The sequence below is a fragment of the Tamandua tetradactyla genome, chromosome 11 (genome assembly GCF_023851605.1).
Source record: "Tamandua tetradactyla isolate mTamTet1 chromosome 11, mTamTet1.pri, whole genome shotgun sequence".
Classification (NCBI taxonomy): Eukaryota; Metazoa; Chordata; class Mammalia; order Pilosa; family Myrmecophagidae; genus Tamandua; species Tamandua tetradactyla.
The window spans coordinates 38,352,217-38,371,854 of record NC_135337.1 but is presented as its reverse complement, the minus strand read 5'-3'; the positions used below and the strand labels follow the sequence as shown (position 1 = coordinate 38,371,854).

At 36.2% G+C, this 19,638-nt stretch overlaps 1 protein-coding gene and 1 long non-coding RNA gene across 2 annotated transcripts in view; one reads left to right on the top strand and one right to left on the bottom strand.

Annotated features, from left to right (window-relative positions):
- Window positions 1-18,153, top strand: part of CLCA4 (chloride channel accessory 4) — a 36,831-nt gene extending 18,678 nt beyond the window's left edge. The window contains exons 5-14 of the mRNA XM_077120380.1: window positions 1,867-2,044; window positions 2,390-2,608; window positions 3,455-3,682; window positions 7,724-7,901; window positions 9,203-9,309; window positions 12,343-12,558; window positions 13,145-13,412; window positions 15,406-15,576; window positions 16,801-17,034; window positions 17,508-18,153. Of these exons, the coding sequence (XP_076976495.1) occupies window positions 1,867-2,044; window positions 2,390-2,608; window positions 3,455-3,682; window positions 7,724-7,901; window positions 9,203-9,309; window positions 12,343-12,558; window positions 13,145-13,412; window positions 15,406-15,576; window positions 16,801-17,034; window positions 17,508-17,935 (2,227 nt within the window). The 3' untranslated portion in view covers window positions 17,936-18,153. The remainder of the gene's footprint in view (window positions 1-1,866; window positions 2,045-2,389; window positions 2,609-3,454; window positions 3,683-7,723; window positions 7,902-9,202; window positions 9,310-12,342; window positions 12,559-13,144; window positions 13,413-15,405; window positions 15,577-16,800; window positions 17,035-17,507) is intronic.
- Window positions 1-19,638, bottom strand: part of LOC143650077 (uncharacterized) — a 132,515-nt gene that overhangs the window by 84,367 nt on the left and 28,510 nt on the right. Inside the window, exon 2 of the long non-coding RNA XR_013159345.1 lies at window positions 3,627-3,694. This is a non-coding gene — a long non-coding RNA (uncharacterized LOC143650077). The remainder of the gene's footprint in view (window positions 1-3,626; window positions 3,695-19,638) is intronic.

Genomic DNA, 19,638 nt, shown 5'->3' with positions numbered 1-19,638 from the left:
GTTGTAACAAACACAGTAATTCTGGTTTCACAAGAGTGACCAAAAAAGGCAAAGAAGTAATGATCAATGTTGGATGACTAAGAAATTAACCAGATTCATGAATCTAAATAGGAATTTCTTGAAGATTTATAATCTTCATTTTAAAATACCAATTTAGCATCACGGTTAATAATAGACAATCCTTTTGGCTCTGATATCCAGAGAGCAGAAAGGTTGGGGATATTTGAGTTAAAAGCAGATGGCATCAGCCTAATCAATGTTTGATGCTCAGCTGGAACTAAGGCTTTGTCACAACTTTATAGGTTGAAAGATACACGATATCCATGTAGGCCATTCCTCTGATCTATGATGGTGCACTAAACTAACAGGACATGCATTTAAAGAGTATTACATTTAGTAAATTTGGCAGCATGACATTCCACCTAAATGCCTCATCTCTGTAACAGAAGATTCATTATATTTGTTAAAATAGGTAGCTTCATTATTTTCCATGAGTTTGGAGATAATATAAACATAGATATATTTAGGAGATTCCCTAAATAACTGAATGAAATCCAATCATTGATTCCTGAATATGAAATAGAACCACATTTAAAAGGTGCAATATATTCAAATCCCAGCATATCTGCCATAATTACTGCTGCCGGCCAACTCCTTGACCATTTTTTATAGTACAATCTACTATCCTTCTGGACAGCACTTCACTCTTTTCTTCCAGCCACTTCCCATCTGTATAACAATGCTCCTTGGCTCCATAATTGTAGCTATGCTGCCTCCAAATCTTTTGAGGATATCTTCTCTGACAAGAAATCTATCAATAATGTCAAGTCAAGGTTACATAGAATAAATGCTGCTCTAGTTTTGTGGCTGCTGAAATGCAATATACCAGAACAAGAATGGCTTTTAAAATGGGGAATTTAATAAGTTGCTAGTTTACAGTTTTAAGGCCAAGAAAATGTCCCAATTAAAGTAAAGATATAGAAATGTCCAATATAAGGCATCCAGGGAAAGATACCTTGGTTCAAGAAGGCCGATGATGTTCAGGGTTTCTCTCTTAACTGGAAAGTCACGTGGCAAGCGTAGTGATGATACTAGCTTCCTCTCCAGACCTCTTGCTTCATGAAGCTCCCAGTGGCCTTCTCCTTCTTCATCTCCAAAGGTCTCTGGCTGGTGGACTCTGTGCTTCTCTGGTCATTCTATCATGGTTCTATGGCTCTCTCCTTGTTCTCAAAACTAACTCTCTCTAAAATATCTCCTCTTTTATAGTATCCCAGTAAATTAATCAAGACCCACATAGAATGGGTGGAGACACATCTCCATCCAATCAAGTTTAATACCCACAATTGATTGAGTCACATTTCTGTGGAGATAACCTGATCAAGTTTCCAACCTATAGTCCTGAATAGGGATTAGAAGAAACCGTTGCTCCCACAAGTTTGATTAGGATTAAACACGGCTTTTCTAGGGTATATAAATCCCTTCAAACCAGCACAAAAGCTTTCACAGGTACCCTCCTCCAGATGCCCGCAGCTTATTTACCACCATGAGGTCAGCAAGAGAGGAATATGGAAAAGGGGAGCCTCCAGCCATTAGTCTAAGCAAAACAGCAGCAACTTGAACCACAGCAGAGAACTCAGCCATTGTATACACTTGGAAGTCACACTTAAAGTTTAGCCCTGCAATTTCTTGAAAAACAGATATTGCTCTTGATATACAACCTTAATTTTTTTATCAGAATAGGGTTTATGTGATACTCATAAAAGAATTAAAACTTTAACATATGATCATCATGAATAGAGGCACTTAAGATTTTCAAAAATGTTAATGGTTATGTTGCTTCAAAAACTAACTGTCACATACTTTCAGGTGTTCCACAGATATCTTTGGCATAAATAAAGTCCATAAATGTCAAGGAAACAGCTGTTTTACTAGAGACTGCAAAATTAGTCCTCAGACCAACCTGTATGAAAAAGACTGTCAATTTTTCCCTGATAAATTTCAAACTGAAAAGGCATCCATAATGTTTATGCAAAGTATTGACTCTGTAAGTATGCCAATCATTGTGTCTAGAATTTATTTTAAAACATGTTATTATGTTTTTTAAATCTCCGTCCAGGTGACCTGAGGGATGAGATGTACTAATATAGAATTCTTTGAATATTGGCTGGCACATAGTAAGCACTCAATTAGTATTACTTATTATTGCTACTGCTATTTTTATTATTGAAAAATCTACCTTACTATAATGTGCTATAATGTTGATTCCTCACTGAGTCATATTTCATTCAATAAATATATTTGCAAAACAGATTTTTATTTCTTTGTTTGTAGTTATATTTCGAATTCATGGTAAATAAAAATGATCTTTTTCATCTTACGAATCTTTCAGGTCACTGCATTCTGTAATGAAAAAAACCATAACCAAGAAGCTCCAAGTCTACAAAACAAAAAGTGTAATTTCAGAAGCGCGTGGGAAGTGATCAGCAAATCTGAGGATTTTAACCACACCACACCAATGGAGGCACCACCTCCTTCCCCTGTCTTCTCATTGCTGAAGATAATTCAAAGAACTGTGTGCTTAGTTCTTGATAAGTCTGGAAGCATGGGGGTAAGCTGCACGGCCTTTTTTTCCTAGATGAAGGAAACTGGTAGGTGATTAAAAAGCTAAAAAATACACTGCACTCTACCTGCATCTGAGTTGTTCTAAATTTCATGGCAGCCTAAAATCCTGTCACCTATGGTTATGACTTCAGGAGGGGCAGAGAAATATTATAGTAAAGAGCAGAGCCAATGGAGTTAACTAGAACGAACCTAATTCCAGAAAATGAGTGCTTACTGTGAAAAGTTTTGAGGCCCTTTAGGAAAGCATTAGTTGGGGGATCAGAACTAGAGATTGAAATATAGAAATTATTTCTAATCATACCCCATTATATACTGGAAATGTTTGGCAGATGAGGATAGAGTGGATTCAGGGCTGCTGATTTCCATATTCCACATCAAGGAACAGGATCAACTAGGAGAGTTCTTACTTTGCACTGCCTGTATGGATTACCTCCTTATGCTCAGACAGACTAAAAGCCACACCATGGCTTTTAGAGAAGATACGGCAAAATCCAGCCTTTCGTTTCTTATACAATATTTAGTATCTACTCTATGACAGGCATTGTGCTATGCTTTGGGAATAACGGTCCATATCCTTGAGGAGTTCATAGTTGAATAGAAAAAGTTTTCACCTGGTTATTTCATACTCATCCTTCAAAATTTGGTGCAATACTAGTCCATAATATATTTTCCAAGTATCAATTGAAAAAGTTTATAATTTCTTTCCTTAATAGACCAATTACTACTTATAGAAAATTCTTATCAATAGATTATGTTCACCCATTTCATGTGATCTCCTATTTTCTTCCTGTTGAACATTATTTGGTTGTTTTCTTTTTGCTTTTTTGTTCAGAATTATAATCGCTTATATCGAATGAATCAAGCAGCCAAACATTTCCTGCTGCAGACCATTGAAAATGGATCCTGGGTTGGAATGGTTCAATTTGACGGTACTGCCAACATCGGGAGTAAACTAATCCAAATTATAAGCAACAATGAAAGGCAGAAGCTCTTGAAGCTCTTACCTACAGTGGCTTCAGGAGGAACGTCCATCTGCTCTGGAATAAAATCAGCGTTTCAGGTGAAAATATTCCTGTAAATATAGTTCATCCATTTTTAATATTTCAGGACATTTCTATGCTGAGAGTTGACACACATGCTTACTGCCTAATTTAACATAAGTATTTCTAAGAAGCAGAATGGTAAGCACATAGACAAACTCAATATTTTTAATGAATCAGTAACTCAATGAATAAACTAAAAGTTAATAAATGACCTTAAAAATCCCACAAGATGTTATGATCAATGAGGTCAGGAACTCTGTCTTGTTCCTATAATCAAGTAGTTGTTCCATAAACGTTTGGTATATTAATGAATGTATTTGGGCAGCAAAAACCACCAACTTTTAGGGAAATGAACAAGGTATATGGTATGATTACACTTGCAGCCAATCCTCATTTCCTTCCCTGAAATATTCAGTTAGGGCAGCCTATGTTTATCTCTTAGAACAAATGTAGGAAGGCCTGTTAGACATGTTTAGGGCAAGGTCTTTGGTTAGAGTATGAGCTTTGACGTTAGAGTCTTGACTTTGCTTCTTACTAGCTTACTAGCAGTTTCCAGTTCCCTTACACTCCTGGTGCCTTTTTTTGCAGGGGTGGGTGAGGAATGAGGGTGGTGCATGGTCCAAGCATCAAACCCGGGTCTCCCCCATTCCTAGTGCCTTCTGAATAAAATACTGGGAAATAAGAAACATTTTAACATGCTTAAAACAATGTTTAGTATATCATATAGTAAATATACAATTCACATCAACCATTATTATGAATGTCACTTTTGACACATTTGTGATCACCTTGAATTCACAATCAATATCAATTGTCAGTTTCTTCCTTAGAAATTTTACTATCTCTTCACAGTCCGTAAAGTTAAAAACTGCCACCACCTTTCTTTCCAGCCTTATTTCTCATTTCCCCCGTTGTGATGCCTTATGCTCCAACCAAATTACCACACTTAATTGTTCTCCAAGTCCACTGTGTCCTGACAGCTTCCATCCACTAGGCCATGCATTTCTTCTGTCTAAAACGCTCCCTTTTCTCCCCTTGTTGTGTGTTAAAATCCTATCGACTATTCAAAATTCTTTCTCCTTCATGTAGCCTTTTCTGTTACCAGCAACAGCATTGAAACTCCCTCTTACTTGAAATGCATGGAATTTTAGTATAGGTTTTGGTATCAGTCAATGTTCTCCAGAAAAATAGAACCAGTAGGATAGAGATAGAGATAAAGTTGATAGAAATTGAGATAAAGATTAGAGGGCTACTAAAGTCAAGTGATTACAGATGTTATAATCACATCTACAAAAGACCTTCACAGCAACACCAAGGTCAGTGTTTAATTGAATTACTGAGTGCAGTAGGCTAGCCAGGTCGACATATAAAACTAACCATTAATTTGTAACATGAAGGCTTAGGTTTAAATTATCATTGTCATTTATTAGTTTTGTTACCAAAGCATGATTTTTAACCCCTCTTGTTCTCAAAGTCTCAGTTCCCTCAATTGTCTCTAGCTCTCAATTAAAACTCATCAGTAAAACTGGAAAATAAAAGCTATGATGCAGAACTCTTTATTTATTCAATTATTCAATATATATTGAATATGTATTTCCATATATATATATATATATACACATATATATCCAATGTATACATTTACTGACTGCTATGTGCCAAGCAAAGCGCTGTGAAAGACACTGGGAATTGATGACTTTTCTGATCTTCTGGAACATGCTCTTTCAGAAGGAGACAGATAATAGATACACAAATAAATAAAAACAATAATTACAGAGAAAATGTTGTGAAGCAACCAAACAGGGTGAAGTGATAAAGGGTAAAAGAGGAGGGGAATTGCCTATTTAAGGTAGAAAGGCCAGAAAAGCCTACTCTGAAGAGCTGACATTTAAGCTAAGACTGACAGATAAAAAGGAACCAGTCATTCAGACAGAAGGAAAATCACAAAGTCCATAGGAAATGTGGGGAAGTAATGGATTATTCTCAGGAATGATAGAAGTTAATCTTGCTGGAATTTAGTGAATGAATGGGTTAGAAAATGTGATTGAAGAGGTAGACAAAGTTTACATCTTTCAAAGCTTCAAAAGCTATGATAGGAGTTTTGTATTTTACTTGAAGCACAACAGAAAGCTATTGAAAGCTTTAGAGCTTCAAAGAGAGGTGATGTTTTTAGGAAGAGGACTCTGTCCCATATAAAATAGATTGGAGGTAGCAAGAATGGTAGCAGGGAGACAGTTGGGAGCTTGAGCTTTGATTCATTTCAATTTATTGCATGGGAGTGGTTCAATACACAGTAGCATTCTATATCACTATTGTTCTTGAACTATAAAATATGCCTTATATGTTAGTTGTGCCTTTATTGTTCATCTCTACAACTCCTAAATCTGTCCCAATGATCAATAAATTTTTTAAATTGAATTAAATTCTTTTACATTGCAAATAACACTAAAGGACTAACTATGCCTCATACAGAATAGAAGCATAGATAGATGGAACTGGAAGGAACTTTATAGTGAACTAAAGTTTAATTCTCTCATTTTAAATGTGAAAAATTGGGGGCTTGGAGAAGTTAAGTGAATACTTGCCTAATGCTGTAAATCTACTCAGAAAGTGAAATAATAACAAAATTCCATAGGTATTTAATTAAACTGCTCATGAAATACCAAAGGAAAGGTTTCTTAATGTCTGCCTTCCTTTATGTTCCATGAACACATGTACCATACAAAGTAATTCTAGCTGAATTCTCAGTATCCAGCAGTGACTGAAACATTGTAGGTGCTTAGGAAAAAAAACTAATAAAAGAAAGGGAAAGGTGAAGGAGGGAGAAATCTACTTTATCACTGGATTTTCATTTTATATTCAAGTGAGCAGACCATATGGAATAAGGACGCTGTAACAGTGGGGAAATCTGTGGTGCTTTTAAGTTTCTATTTTAAGTAATTATGAAAGCATTCCCCTATATTTTAATCTGTGTTTAATACACATCAGAGCATGTGTCCCATATATTGCAATATACACAATAGTAATCCCTTGCCTCAAAACGTGCAAAACTTGTAATGAAAGTGACCACTTTGTTCCCGGACATCAGCTTCGTTAGAGATTTCTGCCTTCCAAGTTCTCTTCTGTAAATCTGCACACATCTCCACTCTTCCTTTCTAGGCCCATGAAAGCCACTGCAAGTCCACCACGGCATTTATTTTTCTCTTGGCCTATACTCATTTTCTCAAAAGAAGCCATTACCAATTAAAAGTCTCAGAGAACATGAAATATAGGTGGTATCCCAGACTAAGTTCTCTTCATCCAACCTTGCAGGTGGCTAGTATTTAGAACTCTGAATTTTCAAATTGTTTGGTTTTGTAGTTTGATGTAGGAAGAGGATTCAAAACACAAATAGAACTCGATAAATATAATCCATGTATTCTTTGAACACCACCGTAGTTCTTTGAGCAGCTAATTAGCTCTGTGCTAGTTACTTTTGCAGGTAAAATTAAAATTATAGAAAAGTACTTAACCTCAAGATGGTTTGAACTTTGCACGTCTCTTATTTTTAAGCATAATAAAGTTTTCCTTAGTTTGGACTCTGTGAATTATTTACATTTTTCTTTCTGATAGATCACACATTGACTTTTCTTATGTTAAAAATGATTCTTAGTGAATCTAAATGTACATGAAACTGACTTTATGTACTAAAAGTTTGCAACAGGGTACTCCAGTCAAACAAAGCAGAGGAATATTTCATTCCACTTTCCCAAATTATATTTTTGGTGTTTGGTTGACTTGATTCCCACCGGCTGGAATATCACTCCCATTTAACTCAGCAGGGCTCTATCACTCTGCACCCACACAACTCTATTTACATAAATGTTCCCTGTAGCAGGTAGACAGAAAAAAGAAAAAGTCACAGTTAAGTTCCCCCAGGGATAGTTGGTTGCAGAATCTATGATTTTAAAACAAAGTGTATATCACATATTCTCTACATGTTCATTCCATTCTAATTCTCCACTGGTCTATTTAATCTAGGGACACCTGGTTATTAATGCCCTGAATTATGTTTGCAGGTGTTTAGAGAGAGAGACCTCCAAATAGATGGATCTGAAATAGTGCTGCTGACCGATGGGGAGGACAATACTGTAAGGAATTGTATGGAAGACGTGAAACAAAGTGGGACCATCATTCATTCAATTGCTTTGGGACCATCTGCTGATCCAGCAGTAGGAGAGATGAGCAATATAACAGGTAAAATATGATATAGAGTTTCTAGTCCTTTGATAGCAATCCCTAAATGTGGGGACCAAAAACTCGTCCCCTCTGAAGCTTCCACTCTGGCAGGCACTGTTCCAGGAGCTGGGGACCAAAGTTGAACTAGACCTCATTTCTGTTCTCAAGCTGCTCACTGTCCAGATGGCTGGAGAGACAAATCAAATTGCTAATTAATAAGAGAATCAGATAACACTCCTTCATAACAAGAGGAACAAATGGGAATAAAGTTCTGTGTGAGCAGAAGAAGCCAACAATTCTCCCAGGGTTGGACAGAGTCAGGGAAAGAAGGTATCAGAGATAAGGGGGACTTCTGAGTTTGGCCTTGAACAAGGTGTGGAGTCACTCTGGGAGTAGAAAAAAAGAGTAAGAGAAGATTAAACCATAAACCAAAAAATGACAATACAAGTCGTGTTGAAGGAACCAAGGGAAATTCAGTGAAACCAGAGCATCAGCTGTGGGATGAGGAGATGGGATTAACGGTAGTTCAAACTGAAAAGAGCTTGTTGTTTACAAGAAAGGAAAAAATTAAGATTGCTGTTACCTTGGATACACAGACATTTGAGGAAAATGAATGACATGTCTAATGCATTCTTAAACATAATAGGGAAAACATAATTTTAAACTGTCAAGATGACATACAGATAGCATTATAAATATTATCATAATGAATTGGCTTCTAATTTATGTATTTGCTTTTAAACTTCCATTGTTTTCAGAGTGCTTTCATGGCCATTGTAAAATCTATTTCCATCTCAAATAGCCCCCCAAAGTAGCACTTTTTTGAACTTATCTCTGATGTTTACTGTTTGCCTATCCTTTTTGCCAGCAATTTCCAGGATACCTCTTTATACCAGCTCTTTAACCTTTCTAATTTTCTGATTCTGAGATGTGTGGCTGGAAAATCTGAAAGTCAATATTTTTATAACTGTATCTCAAAAAAAATGAATAATTCCGCTAAAGAGCTGTGTGAAGTCTCTGAGTTTTAAAACATGTAACAACTTTTTAAATATTCTATGGTTATTTGATGTACTTCATCTAGTGAAGTTTTCCAAAACGGCATGGTATTATGGTAGCTTGTACTTCCAATAGGTCATTCTGGAATTAACATTTGAGAGTGAATCTTTATACCTACCTGATTTCAGTCTATTTTAATACTTACTGTGATTTACTGTGATCTCAAAACTGTGATTCTGTTTATAGTGTTACTTTACTCATCATTATAATGCAATAAGTACTTATTTTTATAAAAGAATTTTGCTAATGTATTTGCATTTTAGGAGGGCAGTATCACTATGCTTCTGATCAAGCCCAGAGCAATGGCCTCATCGATGCTTTCGGATCCCTCGCATCAGCAAATGCCGATCTTTCCCAGCAGTCTCTTCAGGTCAGAGTTTCCCCTCCTTGGGTTTTTATGTTTGCACTAAGCAAGGACCAAGAAAGAGAATTTGGTAGTTTTATGTTTTGAATTCTTTATTTTTCTGATAGTAAATGTTAAGCTAAAATCAAAACTTCAGTCTGAAGTAGAAAGCATTCTACAAAATGAACCCAACATGTACTAAAATGAGAGTTTATGTGTATGACAATACTAACATGAAAGTGGAAACTAGTTATACAAAAAAAAAGCATGTCCAATAATGCCAGTGTTAACAAGTATTTGCCACTTAATAATACGTTACATAAAATTGCCTCACAATCTTTTTCTAAATAGATAATATTTTTAATTTCCATTTTCAGAATTATTTTTGCTATTTTACCATTAAAGCCAACCCTGGATCTGGAAAGTAATAGCAGTAAGGTATAATTTGAATCAAGAGACTGAGGCCAGTCCCTTAAGCAATTAGGGACTCAATTTCCTTATTTGGAAAATGAAACCATGCGATATCTCTGATCTAAAATTCCATGAGACCTACTATGAATTTTAAGCTTTTGGAAGGTAAAAAAAAAAAAAGGAGCTCAAAATTGTGAATTTCTAGTCTTTCTACTGGATTGATTAAATAAATAAACATATAAATTTGAAAAAAATATTGTGAAAAAATAGCATTAGCAGACGTATCAATTGTGTGTGTGTGTGTGTGCTTTTCCATAGAGATTGGATTAAAGGATAGTATTTTATCCCCAAAATTAGACTTGTCCCCATTTTTCTAGGAATTCATTTAAAAATCTCATGCTTCCAACCTTTCAGTCCCTTCAGTGCTAAGAAATAGATACAAAATTAGGCAGATCAACTCAAGAACCTAACTTGGATGTGAATGGACTGTATTTTGGAAAGTAAATTGAGCAGGGAAAAGAGAGAGTGGATTAAGATTATATATCTACGAGTCTTTTCTTTCTCTTATCCTTCAGCCACTTTTTTTACTGTTTGTTTATTATTTTATCCACCTTTCTTCTAAACTCAACTCTTTTGTATATCTTCTGTGCCTCAATAGCACCATCATTTTCTGTTACTTAGGTCCAAGCCTTTTGAGTATATTTTAACTGAACAGTAAACAGTGTCAACTGTTTTATAAGCGTGTTTTATAAAAATACATCTCTCCATATCCATTCCCACTAACTTATATCATGTTACTTTATGACAAGACTGCTGTCTTCCACCTTGCAGCTCATCCAATCACATTAAAATGTACCATAATCATCTAACTAAGTCTATTTCCTCTACTACTCAACAAAAAGGAACACAGAAGTTATAGGATATGGGAGTAGAATAATATGTATGTACTGGTCTGGAGATCTAAATTGTCTTCTATTCAGTAATGTGGACTCAAATTGGTCTGGAGTTCTAGCCAGTTGGTAGATGAAGAACAAACTGCAGAAGAATGGAGGTCAGTTTTGAGTTTTTCAACCTGGTTGACTGAGAGAATGATGAATCCGCTGACTGAAATTGAGAAGTAGGAAAGGAGAGCTGATTTTGAAGATATTATTTTGTGTTCTCTTTCAGTCTTGCTAATTCTGAGTAGATTTGGGGGCATTCAAATGGCTTTATCCAAAAGGCATTTAAAAGTATAAGAGGAGAATATGAGAAATCAGTTGTAAAGGAGACATCTGGTATACGAGGCACTCTAAGTTTTCAGAATGGAGTTCATAAAAGATGGGGAAGTTGAAAGAATAAAGTTATGTTCTCTTGCTTAAAATGCCTGAGGTTATTACTTAAATAGGAAAAGAGCAAAAAACCACAAATTTCTGAAAGTTTAATCTAGATTTGTGTCCATTATGGGTAGGACTTGGGAAAGCATGGTAGCCACCTAGAACCCACTACAATAAGCTAACATCAGTTGATAGGAACTTGTACTTGGCTGGTGGCAGGTGGAATACAGAGGAAAGGCTGCATTCCCCTTTTTACTTAGTTATCTTCCTCTAGTCTTGCTATACAGCCAAAGCCTTCTTTCTTTCTTAGCTTTTCAAATAGAAAGTCTAAAAAGTCATTCATATTCTGATTTAACATTATAACGATACTTTGTGCACTCAGAGACATCTGTACTTAATGGAGACCTGAGATACGTGTCAAAACAGTGATGATTCAATGATAGAATGCATTCCCTTCCTTTAGCACTGGAGTGAAGGTGTTTCCAGTTTAAGACTAGTTGGAGTTGAAGAGGGGCTGGAAGTGAAATGACCCACCTCTCTAGGAAGCCTGTTTTTGGTTATCAGACTGTCTCGTCTCTTCTTTGCTAAGATCTATCCCCAGAGACTTTTGAAAAACTCTTTCTTCAAAGTTCCTCTCAAAAAAAAAAAAGGTTCTTCTTAGTGAAAGGTCCTACTATCCTCTTCATTTCTTTTCAGGATTCTAACCTTACTGACTTCAGTTTGCCCTTCATCTTTTCTTACTGAACATATTTATTGCCTAAGAGCCACTCCTCTAACATGAATGAAAAATTACTTCAAGATTTCACAACAGGAAAATATCCATGAGGGGTTGTCTTGATTATTTGCTAGTCTATATTTTCTGACTTCAGACCTCCCACACTCTCTCTATAAAAAATAATCTAGCCACCAATAAATATTTTCTTTTGGGTTATCACGAGGATGGAAAACTGAAGGTGGCACTTGTACACACATATTCACACACAGAAACACATACACACTACAGCTAATTCTTCTCAATGTTTTTTGGCAACCTTAGTTAAAGCCTGGGGTGGATGCTTGCCAAGACAACTGGTAAATAATGATATTTTGGCCTCCTCTCCAACAGTAAAACACAGGCTCTTGCACTAATGCTTTTTCAAACCCTGTCATTTCCTCAGACCCTCTATTTCCTTGCTTTCTGACTGGTGACTGTCAGCTTTTGGAGAGTTCACAAGCCTAAGGTGGTATGCCATATTTAAATTATTCTCAAGCCAGAAATCAAGAACTATATTTAGAAAAGAAAACAATAAAATTACTCCCCCCCACAGTCATTAATTTTTAATACATATTTATACAGCTTGAAAGTACAGGATTAACACTCAACAATAATCTCTGGATGAATGGCACCATAATAATTGATAGCACAGTGGGAAAGGACACATTCTTTCTCATCACTTGGGACAAACAGCCTCCTAGTATTTCTCTCTGGGATCCCAGTGGAACACCGACGACAACATTCACACTGGACAGCAATTCAAAAATGGCCTATCTCAGTATTCCAGGAGTTGCAATGGTAAGCAATCACGATTTAGACTTCATCTCATAAAATTTTATTAAAGATTGAAAATAAATTACTCAGTGTCATAAATGTGAATGTCAATATTTGCATCATCTTCAAAATTAAGAAAAAATAGAATATACTTTCTCTGTTTGTATGATAATGAAACTTGTGATGGAAGTGGGGGGAAAGAACATATGATTCAGGAGAAAGGAAGATAATGACAAAAATATTTCCTTCAAAGAGGAAATGTGGGGAGTCTTTGCAGCTTGGTGTATACACAGCTACAACTTCTTTGCTTATTAGGCCTCACCAGGATTAGAGAATCTGTTTTTCTGTCAAAGAATACAGCCAAAACAGAGGCAAACATTCCAAAACTTATTTTTCCCAGCTGAAATTTCATCAAGCATAGACATCATGCATGCTATTAGTGGGGTGCCCTCCTAAATGCCTCAGGTCTCATCTGAGATGCTGCATAAACCATCCAAAACCTGTTGATTTTACACCACACTTTTATAGATGTACTCTTACAATTGGATAATGGAAACATAGAAAATGGCTTGACCTTAAATCCTTACAATATTTCCATTGAATCTTTTAGGTGGGCATCTGGACTTATAGTCTTCAAGCCAGGGTAAATTCAGAAACGTTAACTATAACAGTAACTTCTCGGGCAGCAAATTCTTCTGTGACTCCAATCACAGTGAAGGCTAAAATGAATAAAGACACAAACAGCTTTCCCAGCCCAATGATTGTTTATGCGGAAATTCTACAAGGGTATTCACCCATTCTTGGAGCCAATGTGACTGCCTACATTGAATCAGAGAATGGAAAAATGGAAGTGTTGGAACTGTTGGATAATGGTGCAGGTAATTCACACTGGTTTCATAACCCAGCATTTGTTATGGGGACCTGTGCCATGAGATGGGGAAATAAAACAGGCACCAGAAGAACTGATGCAGATTAAGGAGAAACAGCAGGATAGGCAGGGAAATACATATAAAGTTAGCATTCATTAATGTACCTATTGTTATCATAATTGTTTGTCATCTAGACAACCAATGTCCATCACTGGTTAGGAAAGTCTCATTTTGGAGGTTGAGGACAGCATCAAGAATGCTGAGGTGTGATGGTGGCTCAGTGTCAGAATTCTTGCCTGCCATGTCAGAGACCCGGCTTTGGTTCCTGGTGTCTGCCCATGCCAAAAACAAAAAAAAGAAGGGAAAAAAATGCTAAAAAAGAATGCTGAGAAGTATTTCTCAGGTGGGTATCATCAAGGAAGTCTGCTAGAGAGAGTAAAGTCAGATGCTAGATAGGGTTAAGTGAAGGGAGCTCAGGGGTTAGGGGATGGGGTGTTGAGTGAGAGAGCGAGAGTAATTCCCAACAGCAGGAAGAGAAGTATAAATATAATACTGCGAACTGAGTCCCAAGACAGCCAGAGCTGCTACAAAGGAGGAGAAGTCCTTACTGTGATATCAGATACCAGATCTGATTGACAGGAGACAAAACAGCACTGGCCAAACTTTGTCTCCCTGATCTGTATGGGTGAGTGGTGCTCACAGACAATTATCCCAGGTTCTGGATTGTTTGAGGAACTGAACCTTCTGTTGGAGAGGTCAGTAAGCAAGGAAATAACCATATTGATAATTATCTGAATTATCACAGTTTTCTATCAGTTTTCATAATATAATTAATGAAGCATTAATTAAATTTTATAAATCTATCCTCAACTAGGTTTGGCCCTGAAAAAATTAGAAGATAAAATTTGTCTTCCATGCACTGCCCAATTCGCTACCTTCACACTTGATACCTTCATCAGTTATGATGCTATTTTCACAAGTATTCCCTGCCTCTTCTACCCCTTTCCCTAACCCTTCCACGCTACATTAAAATTTCCCTCCATCTTTTTTCATTTCTCAACGTTTACCAGATGACTATTTAGCTAATTTGGAATGCCTTTACCTAAGAAGGTATTGCTGACTAAAAATGACTTAAAGCAGTGTTCCCAGATGTTAGGCATACAGAGGTGACCACCTGAAGAGCTTGTTAAAACACAGATTGCTGGACCCAAGCTTAGTAGATCTAGATTAAGAACTCAAAATGTGTATTTCTAATAAGTTCTATGGTGATGCAGAAGCTGCTGGTTCAAGGTTCTAATTTTAAGAATCTCTGACATAGAGTGTTAAACCCCTGGGACGTGTATTTGCCATTTAACAGATGATTCCAATGCTAGTGATATCATAAATCATAAATAAGTATATTTATGATACAATATTCCAGGTCCCCCAAATGTTTTTTCTAATAGTTGTTAGGATTTTCCACTGTCAGGCCAGAGGGTGAATGAATCAGTAGAACAAGAACTGTGGATAAGTGGTTGAGGATAAGTCTAATTAGATACTTTGTAGTTGGCTATGCTGAGATTAAATTCTAAACAAAAGCATTTGCTCTTCCGTGGGGACCCTTTTGATTTGAACAGAGGAATGACGTAATGTGTTTAGATATGTAAGCTGAAAGTAGATAATTTGGTTGAGAAATCTGTTAGGAGGGCATCGTCCGCATATAAAATGATAACAGCCAGAAAGTATTTATTATGCATACATAAATATGTGCATATATATATATATATATATATATATATATATATATATGTATAGTGAATATTGTAATAACTCAAAGATATCAACTCAAAAAGATAGTCTTCTGGCAGAACAAATGAAGATATTCTCCAAAGGTAAGTCCTAAACTGGTGACCCAATCCAGGGTATATGCTTATAAAGCCAATATGCTTGAGTTAGAAAATGCATGGATTTTTCTTTTCTATGTGATAATAATAATAATTTATTCCTTCATTTCTATAACCAGGTGCTGATTCTTTTAAAAATGATGGGGTCTACTCCAGGTATTTTATAGCTTATAAAGAAAATGGCAGATACAGTTTAAAAGTACGGGCTCGTGGTGAAACAAAAGTTGCCACGCGAAGCTTAAAGTATCCGCTGAACGGAGCTGTCTATATACCAGGCTGGGTGGTAGATGGTGAGTAACTTGTGATATCAGAAATTCAGGGCTGGCTAGCATAATATCTGTGAGTTGATATGATTAATTTTGCAAACATTTTACAACTCAACGTATAACCTTTCCCAATGAGGTTCTCAGTCATACTGTGTGTGGTTTTCCTTCAAGTTGATCTGAGCATTTGTACAATGGTAGCTATTCTTAATAGTTGGGAGCACAATACCTAAATCAGCAAAATAAGCCTAATTTTCAGGTCAGATTGAAGGAAACAGGCCAGTATGTTGTGAGCCTAATTCAACCCAATGGCAGACTTTATCCTTCAAATTACCTATGATGTAAATGATAACTAAAGGTGTAAACATATGTTTGGGATGCTTTTATTAAGTCAAAAGAAAAAAATTGCATGGAGTAAGGGGATAAGATTTAAGAGCCCATTCTGTGCTAGCTTTCTTCTGTCTTATCCCTTAACTGTGACTTTTAGGGGCTTTCTGTTGGCATTGGGAATGGAATCAGAAGTATTCCTTAGCACTTATGGCATGGAGGGAGGGACCTGGTAAAGTGGATGGAAGTAGGCTGACAGAGATGTACTCTGATTTATTTCCAGCTTGGAAATAATTTAGAAAGTAGAGCAAATATTTTTTTAAAGAGGCAGTTACTGAATTACATAATATTATTCTCTTTCTGTGCACCCCTAGTTACAAAAAGAGTAGTTATCTGATTTTACCATACGTCATTCTGGTCAGGATGTTAAAGGAAGAATTCTGCCACCAGTGAGTTTGACAGCACAAGCCTGGGTCAATGAATCTCATGGTTCTTGAAAAACAGTGTCAACCATACACAAGTAGTGTTTGATTTACTAAACTGCCTATATATTTTCTGACAGAAGAAGGTGGTAATGAGAATTAATAATACATACTGAAAAGGAAACTAAAGTTCTGCTGAATTAAATTTTACCTATTCACAAAAAGTACCAGGAGTTGGAGATACTCTGGAATACAGGCCATCAAAAATAATGCTGTGTAACTGATTTCTCATAAACTTTCAAAATTTTTATAGGTGACAGTTTAAGACTAATTTTTTTCTTATGCTTAACTAACTTCTGACTGTGTCACCACACTTAGCAAAAATGTGACTGTTTATATGAAAAAAATAAAAAAGACCCATGGATATGAGAATTCAATTCATCCAGTTCTGAAAATACTAGTTCTGGTGTGTCTGTTACAAATCAGGATGTTTTTAACGCAGGAAAAATTGAAGGGAACCCACCAAGACCCGAAATTAATGAGGATACTGAGACAACCCTTGAGAATTTCAGCAGAACAGCAACTGGAGGTGCATTCGTGGTTTCAAATGTTCCAAATCTTCCCCGGCCTGATCTGTACCCACCAAGTCAGATCACAGACCTTGGTGCCAGACTTGATGGGGATCAAATCAATCTAACGTGGACAGCACCAGGAGATGATTTTGATGTTGGAAAAGGTAAGGATGAATTTCGGTGGTTTTGACTTAAGTGAAAATTGCTCTTTTCAAGAGCAAATGTGAAAAAGGGATGGGGGAGGACAGGCAATGGTGGTGTAGTGGCAGAGTTCTCCCCTGCCATGTTGGAGACTGGGTTTGATTTCCAGTGCCTGCCCATACCAAAGAAAAAAAGGAGGAGGGGAATGGTGGAAACTACTTTCAACTGACAACTCAGTAAACTATTAATTTTACAACATGATGTTTTTGAACCAATCAAGCATGACTCATTTTAATCTGGTTCCGAGTTATTATACAAAGAAGGTAGGATTTGACAGAGTTTTAAAAGTCAGAATTCAGCTTTTAGTGGAAAATGAATACAAATATGAGTATGAGCTTGAAAAGCTAAACAACATTCTTGCAGGCAATAAATAAAAAGGAATTTTAAATGATATGTTCTAGTGCTACATTAATGTGACTTTTTTATTTTTCCTTAGTTCAACAGTATGTCATAAGAATAAGTGGAAGCATCCTTGATCTCAGAAACAATTTTGATGGTGCCCTTCAAGTAAACACTACGGGTCTGTTACCAAGTGAGGCCAACTCCGAGGAAATCTTTGCATTTAAACCAGGAAATATCTCAGATGAAAATGCAACCCACCTATTTATTGGCATTCAAAGTGTTGATAAAAGCAATTTGACATCAAAAGTATCCAACATCGCACAAGTAGCTTTGTTTATTCCTCAAGCAGAACCTGCTCCTGATGGTGATAATCAGAACCCTAGTCATAATCCCGGAGTTAAGATTTCTATCCTGGTGTTGTCAGTGGTTGGAGCTGTCGTAATTGTTACTATTATTTTAAGTACCACTATTTGTGTTTTAAAAAAGAAAAAAAATACAAGTAGACCAAGGACTGGGTTTTAAAAGAGCCAACAACATCAAAGGTTATTTGAACATTTTAAATTCATCTAGTTTGATCATGAAGTCATAAGAAAGAATTTTAAGTCTAGAGAGGATCATTTGATTAAATAGAAATATGTGTGGTCATTTGAAAAACTGATGTCAATATTGAAGGTAGTAAGCTGTATTTACTCATTATTTTTATCATATGTAGTGGTGAATAAAGACCTTTTTCAAATAGATTTCTGGTTGCGTGTATTTGAATATCCAGAATGTTGTATCTGAATATCCAGAATGATATTGCAAACCTCATCAAGAAGTTAAATTTGTCTATTTAGACAAAATGCAAGTGTAAAAAAAAGCACAAAAGCAATATTTATGAAAACATGAATTTAGTCTTCCTCCTACAAGCATAAATTGATAATATTGGATTCACCCAGAGTTTCCAATTATAGGCTGCATTAGCTAATGCCATGTTTACGCAGTTTATGGAAATTTAGTATATTTGTAAACAAATCAGTCACTATTTGTCAAACCGCAATTTTTCCTTGTTTCAAGCTCAATATAAACACATATCTTTTCCTTTGCCTTAAAAAGCCACACTGCCCTGTGTACTTTTTCTTTCATCATAGGAAATAATTTAATAAATCTACTACATAGTGCCCTTGTTTTCAGCCAACAAAACAAAAATAAATACTTTTAAAACATTATTTTAATTTATCACTCAGAGTCACAGCTGACACTGTGATTCCAACAATTCACAGACAACTCTGGAATTCAGACTCATAAGTGAATAATTTGAAAGATGATGCTTAAGTTTGAATACTCCACTGCATAATTTAGGCCATGGAACAGAGTCAGAGTTTCATTCTAAGTGTAGCAGGAATTGTTGATGACCATTAAGTATGACCTAATTGGCATCTCAAAACAGCTTATTTGGTTGCTGAGTGGTAAAGGAATCTGAAGATACATGAATAAAAATAGTATTGTTAGGAGGCCATGATAATAGTCCCCACGGAGAGACCATTGTGGTTTGGACTACAATGAGAGGGAAAAAATGGACATATTCAAAATGAAATTAATTGGAATAGAGAAGATATGGTCACAAATTAGATGTGAGAGATGAGGGAGGACCAGCCTGTAATGAATCCTAAGCTTCCAACTGAAAATAGGGATTTATGAAAGTGACATTTACTGAGATGAGGAAGATTCAGAAGAAAAGGATTTTGATGGAGGAATTCAAAATCCCTGAGGAACCTGTGAGTAAGCACCAACTTGTGTTATCACACCAACAGTGGGAATCAATTCTTAAATATTAAGAATTCATTGGAGATACACATTTCAGAGTTGCCTGCATATTCATGATATTAAACCCATAGTAATGAGCGAGGTTGAGAAGCGTAGGTTTATGTGGTGGACTATTGTCAGGCCAACTGGAGACCCCAGTGATGCAATACAAAATGGAACATAGAGCATGTTACTATTGCATACCATGGTGGAGAAAGGGTTTCCCTCACGAGACTAGGTAGAGCTTTGAGTTGAAGTATATTAGCATATGGGCTTCTTGCTCCTCCAAATGGAGTTTTCACATTTGCGCAAAGAAGGTGACTACCAAAATTAGCTCCCTGAGGAACTGGAGAGGGACTAAAGAACTACATCCATTCATTTGCATGCTCAGCTCATGTCATCTTGTTAGGAATTATTGCCTATTTGGAAGTAAGCCATAG